The sequence below is a fragment of the Borostomias antarcticus genome (genome assembly GCF_949987555.1).
Source record: "Borostomias antarcticus genome assembly, chromosome: 26".
Lineage (NCBI taxonomy): Eukaryota > Metazoa > Chordata > Actinopteri > Stomiiformes > Stomiidae > Borostomias > Borostomias antarcticus.
Genome location: NC_140259.1, coordinates 8,790,218 through 8,797,717, shown reverse-complemented (window position 1 = coordinate 8,797,717; position 7,500 = coordinate 8,790,218). Strand labels below are relative to the sequence as shown.

General features: G+C 50.3%; 2 protein-coding genes across 2 annotated transcripts in view; one reads left to right on the top strand and one right to left on the bottom strand.

Annotated features, from left to right (window-relative positions):
• The first annotated feature begins 491 nt into the window (after positions 1–491).
• On the top strand, positions 492–6,202 carry cUnh19orf44 (chromosome Un C19orf44 homolog). Its single transcript, XM_084459123.1, has 9 exons — positions 492–1,084; positions 1,197–1,453; positions 1,897–2,326; positions 3,173–3,506; positions 3,659–3,735; positions 4,023–4,521; positions 4,649–4,738; positions 4,834–5,000; positions 5,951–6,202. Exons 1-9 carry the CDS (start codon positions 974–976, stop codon positions 6,023–6,025), a joined length of 2,040 nt encoding a protein of 679 aa, XP_084315249.1. The 5' UTR covers positions 492–973; the 3' UTR covers positions 6,026–6,202.
• A 187-nt stretch (positions 6,203–6,389) lies between these two features.
• cherp (calcium homeostasis endoplasmic reticulum protein) overlaps positions 6,390–7,500 on the bottom strand; it is a 16,814-nt gene continuing 15,703 nt past the window's right edge. The window contains exons 18-19 of the mRNA XM_084459192.1: positions 7,138–7,341; positions 6,390–6,716 (exon numbers count right to left, since the gene is read on the bottom strand). Of these exons, the coding sequence (XP_084315318.1) occupies positions 6,679–6,716; positions 7,138–7,341 (242 nt within the window). The 3' untranslated portion in view covers positions 6,390–6,678. The remainder of the gene's footprint in view (positions 6,717–7,137; positions 7,342–7,500) is intronic.

Here is a 7,500-nt window from a genome sequence, read left to right as displayed (position 1 = left end):
TTGGAAAGAATATAGCGGTGACCTTTGTAATTATGATTGTATTGTTTGACTTATAGAATACGATGGAACCACCTGTCTCTCTCTCTCTGTGACTGCATTTTCTATTAAACACATTCATACACATCTGACCTCAGATACAACTCAGAGACATGTCGTGTGTGTGTGGGGGTGGGGTGGGGGGGGAGACTTAAAATTTCAACAGTTCGATAAAGTTAACAAAACTAAATGCACAATTGCAGTGACTTATCTCAAGGATAGGCAAAGTAGAAACCATATGAAATAAATAGATTATGTTATAGGCCATTTACCTGCTATTATCCCGTGTGGGATAGCTGAGATGACTTCGCGCTGCCTCCGGGCTTCCGTAGAAGGAGCAGACGCATAGAGATGATGTCTGAGTATAAACAACAACAACTCGTACCATGGATACAAAGTAACGCGTAACATCCCATGATGGATACAAGATCAAGATCTATGTAAAAACAACGTTTGATCGCTGGATACATTTGTTTGTAGAATATAGCCAATTTGCGTGGTTAATTATCACAATCAAAACCATCAAATGCGAGTGTCTATCTTCTCAGTGAGTATGGGACATCTAGTATCTAGTATGGGACATCTAGCTAGGCTCAGTTCTGATTGTAAGTCCACAACTTTTCTTTTGAACTCCAGATACGGAATGATCCACTATTTAAAGAATGAGATGAATATTTATAAACGATGCATATTATAATGAGATGCATATTGTAGGTCTACATTTCCCTACCCAGCTTTAAGAGGACGAGGGACCGATTTCACTTGGGATGATACATCATGACCAACATTATTGAAGATTATTTGAGTTTATATGCTTAATTTTGAGATTATATGCTTAATTTTGAGATTATATACTTAATGCCAGCTAGCTATTAGCTCAATGCTAGCTAGCTATTAGCTAGTGGACAGGAGATCAAGATAAGTAGTGTGGACAGCCATGTGGAACCACGGGGCCCCCAGCGCAGCTCTGGAGAGGGCCCGGGCTCAGCTGTCTGGCCGGAGGATGTCCAAACCCGGCCCTGAAGAAAGAGACGTCAAAGACACACCGGTGAGTTGGAGAAATCTTAACAACAGTGACAATAATGCAGACTTGTAGTGTTTCAGCTTGAGCAGATATTGGGTGGTAGATTCACTGACTGAAGCGTGTGTTGTACCCTCAGGGTTCGATGGACGCCGTAGCCAGGAGAAAGACCAGGCAGCTCCCACTCCCAGATCTGAGCGACCTGTCATCGGAGGGCTCGGTGAGCGACGACGTCCTCCGCTCTACTGCGATGGCGGCCCGGAGCCCCTCTCCTCCTCCTCCTGAGGCCCCCGGAGCCGGAGCTGGTGGCGGGGGGAGCAGGTTCCTGAAGAAGGCCCCTCTGCCTGCTACAGCAAGCAGCCTGTCTCCTGCCCTGAGCCGGCACCATGAGCCCAGGTACGTGGAGGGGGAACATGGGGTTGACTGTAACTTCAACTAGTCTATAATTGTATATTTCTGTAAGTTCAAGTAGTCTATAATTGTATATTTCTGTAAGTTCAACTAGTCTATAATTGTATATTTCTGTAAGTTCAATTTGTCTATAATTGTATATTTCTATAAGTTCAACTAGTCTATAATTGTATATTTATATGAAACTATGAATAACAATACTAGTGAACTCTTTGACAGAAACATTTTTTTTTTGGGGGGAGAGTTGTGGACTCCTCCTGACCCCCTCCCTCTATCTACTCCTGAGCTCCTCCCTCTGTCTCCTCCTGACCCCCTCCCTCTATCTGCTCCTAAGCTCCTCCCTCTGTCTCCTCCTGAGCTCCTCCCTCTATCTGCTCCTGAGCTCCTCCCTCTGTCTCCTCCTGACCTCTGACCTCTGTCTCCCCCAGGTACGTGACATCCTCTCAGCGGAGTTCCCAGAATGCCACGCTGAGCAAGCTGGCTCTCATCGAAGACCGCATCCGGAGCCGCCAGCAGGCCAGGGAGGAGCCACCTCCGTCTCCGTCCCCGGGCCGAGGCTCGCCGCCCGGCGCCCGGTCTCAGGACGCTCCGTCTGCCCGGGCCGGCACCAGCCTCAGCGCGGAGGGGAAACGCTTCCTGAAGAGCAAGGCGCCGACCGTCCCTCCAGCCCCCGAGGCCCTGGAGACCAGCTCCAAAATGACTACACCGGCGTCGGGCGGGTCCAGAGCTCCGCCCAGAGCGGCGGCCCGCCAGGGGGTCAGTCTGGACAGCGATGAGGAGGATATGAGGAAGCTGCTGGGAGGGTGGTCTGACTCGCCGGACGACAGTCTGCTGACCGCACACAAAACTACTAGAGAGGTAACCCAGAGCTTTACTGTGTCTTCATCTATCCCTCATTCTATAGATCTGTTACTGTCTTTATCTATCCCTCATTCTATAGATCTGTTACTGTCTTTATCTATCCCTCATTCTGTAGATCTGTTACTGTCTTTATCTATCCCTCAATCTATAGATCTGTTACTGTGTCTTTATCTATCCCTCATTCTATAGATCTGTTACTGTGTCTTTATCTATCCCTCATTCTATAGATCTGTTACTGTGTCTTTATCTATCTCACAATCTATATATCTGTTACTGTGTCTTTATCTATCTCACAATCTATATATCTGTTACTGTGTCTTTATCTATCTCACAATCTATATATCTGTTACTGTGTCTTTATCTATCTCACAATCTATATATCTGTTACTGTGTCTTTATCTATCTCACAATCTATAGATCTGTTACTGTGTCTTTATCCATCTCACAATCTATGTATCTACTGTATATATCTTTCCCTACACAGATCTATCACATATTCTATAATATCTGTCTCTACACAGATCTATCACACATTCTATAATATCTGTCCCTACACAGTAGTCAGGTGCACTCCTAAACGATAAGAGCTCACCGTCATGCTACAGTATGCGTGTTGCTTTGGTGAAAATCACATCACTCCCAATAATCCTCACATAATAACGGAATTGTTTTGGTCATTTTAGGAGACCGAAGCCACTTAGTGTTCTGAACTTTAACCCCAACAGTTTGCAGTGTGCTCAAGGGCACATAGACAGATGTGTGGTTATTTGAACCAGCGCTCTCGTGGTTCCTGGCTCGCCTCTCTTAACCGCTGATCCTGTATTCTCCTGTTCCTCCTCCCAGTCCTTCAAGAAAGGAAGGCAGAGGGTTAGCCCCTCCCCTCCAGCGCCTGGCAGGTCCTCCTCAGTCAGAGCGCCGTCCCGCTCCCCACACTCCCCCCCTCGCAGAGTGTCCCCCGTCCACCCCCGCCCCCAGCAGAGCCCCGCCCCCTCCGTGGTACTCACCCCCACTCCCCCCGGACGAGGCTCCCCCAGGGCCAGGCCCCTCAGAAGGACCCCTTCCTCTGTATCGTCCCTTGAGGAGCTCTTCCCTGAGGCCTTGGGCTCCCTAGTGGAGCTCCGCCCTGAGGCCCTGGACTCGGATGATGCCATCAGTGAGAGGAGTGGAGTGTCCGACGGTGAGTTGATGTGTCTCTGTAGTCAGAACAACATTAGTTGTAGTCCGTTTGACCCCTCTGTAGCTAGCAGTAACGCCTGGCTGTAAAACTACACACACAATGACTCGCCAGTGACAGCGAACACGTTTGTGACGTTAGTATCGTCTCTGCAGATTTCAAGATCAACATCATGTCCTTGGACGACCTGGCGCCCATTACCCTGGGAGCCTCGGAGAGAGCAGCAGAGAAGGTGACCCAAACATCATGTCTCCATCTGGATCATGTTACTGAACATTACTGATGGTGTTCTACAGGGATGGATCACGTTCCTTCTTCTGAACACACAACCATGTTCTGTGTTTGTTTTTGGCCTTTTTTCTCATGTTCCACTTTTCTAAAGCCAATTCCGTTCACAGATGGATGTTTGACAGTTTGATTGACTTGTCTTGATTGTTTCTTTCTGTGGTTGATGGATCCCTTTGGATGATTTCTTTTGGGATGATGAATCCATGATTGTGTGTTTGCCTTCTCTTGCAGAAGGAGGGCAGAGTGGGGAGACAGAGGAGGCGGGGCCCTGAGGGCCAGCAGGAGGCCCCTGGTCCCAGCTCCCAGCTGGAGGACATGTTCTCTGAGGGCCAGGGGCAGCAGGAGGAGGTGGTGGAGTACGAGAGCGACTTTGAGAGCGAAATCGAGACGGCGCAGAGCGCCAGCGAGATCTCCGAGCGCCTGGGAGACGAGGTCACCGAGGTCAGCGAGCGCAGCTTCTCGAACTCCGAGTCCCTGGGGCGGGACGACGCCTGCTCCGCCAGCCTATCAGAGAAGAGCAGTCGGTCTCGGTCCCGGTCCTACGGCGTGCGGACGCACCCTAGCGGAGCTTCGCTGAGCGACGGAAGACTCAGCCGGGGCTCCTCCTCCGACTCCTCGTCCCGCACAATCACCCCGCCCCCGCGGTCCCGGACACGCCCCCGCCACCCGACCCTGAGAGAGGCGGGGGTCCAGACCCAGCCTGACCTACTGACCTACTCCTGGAGCTCCGGTCAGTCTGGCTGCTCTCTACTCTCTCTCTCTCTCTGGGGGTTTGGGAGTACTGGTTCCTGATTTTTGGTGGAAACCTCAGTTTCTGTTGTTCACTTAACCGAATCCTGTCAAACCCGACCCCCCAGGCATGGCAGCGCTGGGCCCTGCGGTGGGGACGGCCTATGTGGACCCCGCCCCGGTGGCCAGTCACACCGTCAGTGCGGAGGCTGTGGAGGGTAAGAACAGCTACACCCCCGTACTGTACCCCCAATATCCCTCCTCCTGCTGCTTCAACCCTGCTAACCAGAACCCTGTGTGTGTGTGTGCTCAGCCCTCAGTGCGTACAGCCCTGCTGTGTTTGCGCTGAACGACATGTTGAGGCAGCAGCTGGTCGTCACCAGGCGCTTCGTCCAGGCCAGCCGATACCTGCACTCCTCCCTGCTGCTCAGCCTTGAACCTGCAGGGTACTCATACACCACCCTGGAGGACACCCGCGAGGTACACACACACACACACACACACACACACACACACACTCACACACTCATACACCACCCTGGAGGACACCCGCGAGGTACACACACACACACACACACACACTCATACACCACCCTGGAGGACACCCGCGAGGTATATACACACACACACACACACACACACACTCATACACACACACTCATACACCACCCTGGAGGACACCCGCGAGGTATATATATACACACACACACACACACACACACACACACACTCATACACCACCCTGGAGGACACCCGCGAGGTACACACACACACACACACACACACACACACACACACACACACACACACACACACACACACACACACACACTCATACACCACCCTGGAGGACACCCTGGAGGTACACACACACACACACACACCACCCTGGAGGACACCCTGGAGGTACACACACACCCCACCCTGGAGGTACACACACACACACACACACACACACACACACTCTCATACACCACCCTGGAGGACACCCGGGAGGTACACACACACACACACACACACACACACACACACACACACACACACACCACCCTGGAGGTACACACACACACACATACACCACCCTGGAGGACACCCGGGAGGTACACACACACACACACACCACCCTGGAGGTACACACACACACACATACACCACCCTGGAGGACACCCGGGAGGTACACACACCACTCTGCATTGTGTGTATTGTAGTTCTAGACTGAGACCATGCTGCATTGTGTGTATTGTAGTTCTAGACTGAGACCATGCTGCATTGTTTGTATTGTAGTTCTAGACAGACCATGCTGCATTGTTTGTATTGTAGTTCTAGACTGACCATGCTGCATTGTTTGTATTGTAGTTCTAGACTGAGACCATGCTGCATTGTGTGTATTGTAGTTCTAGACTGAGACCATGCTGCATTGTGTTTTGTAGTTCATCCGCTGCCACAAACCTCCCAGACTGACCATGGAGGAGGCTCTCCAGGAGGTCCTGCAGGAGATCAGATGACACAAATACATGTTCTTCTAGGCCAAACTCTTCAATTGTTACTTTGTTTTGTTTGATGTGAATGTTCCTCCAGACCATATGAGAATAAATCATGTACTTTTCACATCCTGTTTTAATGTGGGGATGAATAGGATTTGTATGAGATTCACATTTCTTCATCTCCAATCATGTATAATATTTCCACTCAGGTTTTTGAGCATTTATACTGTAACAAACGAGCCATGTTTTAAATGCTTATATTCTGAACTATTGCTGTGTCAGTCATGCTTGTTCTAAGTGTGAGCACTTTCACCATCAGACCACAGAAAGGGGTTTCGTTTTTTTAAATCTTTTATTTCTCTACAGCAGGTGAAGGGAAGTTTTTCTGACTACAGCTGCTAATTTTGTGATTTTTTGTACAAAAGAGAAACACATAACGTTTAACTAAATCCAAGTCTTCCAAGTCAAAGTCATGAGAAAAAAAACACGAAAGACGATCACGTCACAAAAAAGGCCACATTCACGATCACAACCCCCGTCCCAGCCTTAGTGAGGGCCCAGCCAATAGGATCGGAGTGAGGGAAAGGTGCTGATTGGACTGTTGTTGTCTGTACAAAACTAACAGTAAGGAGAGGTGTATTCTGGGTAGGAGGTTGTCTTCTCATTATTCGTCATCACTCGGTGGGAGGAGCCTCTGGGGTTTCACGGGTGACTGTAAATAAACGAGAGTTATTATTATATTATGTATTATTTGTTTATCTGTTATTGGTGTTGCTACATATGGTAAATGGACTGCGCTTATATAGCGCTTTTCCACCTTAGCGGCACTCAAAGCGCTTTACAATGGCCTCTCATTCACCCATTCACACACACATTCACACACCAATGGCGGTAGCTGCCATGCAAGGTGCTAACCTGCTCATTGGGAGCAATTTTGGGGGTTAGGTGTCTTGCTCAAGGACACTTCGACATGTGGACAGTCGGAGCTGGGATTCGAACCGCTGACCCTTCGATCACTGAACGACCCGCTCTACCGACTGAGCTACAGCCGCCCCCCCGGCCCCATAAGTCTCAGATGTGTGTCCTACGTGTGGGTTTTCAGTGTGAGGGTGTGGAAAAGCAGCAGGACTCACCAGGACCCTCCGTCATCCCTTCCTCCCGCGCCTTCATCCGCGCCACGAAGTTGTAGCTCTTGTTCCTGCGGTAGTTCTCGTAGGGGTCGTCCAGGGACACGCCCACCCCCTTGTACTGGTCCCACTTGTCCCTCACGTCCCCGCCCTTGATGGGGTCCTGGATGCCCTGCTCCTTGGCCCCCAGGCCCCCAGAGCCACTCCAGCCTGGAGCGCACACACACACACACACACACACACACACACAGACAGACACAGACAGACACACACACACAGACACACACAGACAGACACACACAGACAAAAACACACACACACACACACAGAGAGAGACAGACACAGACACAGACAGACAGAGACACACAC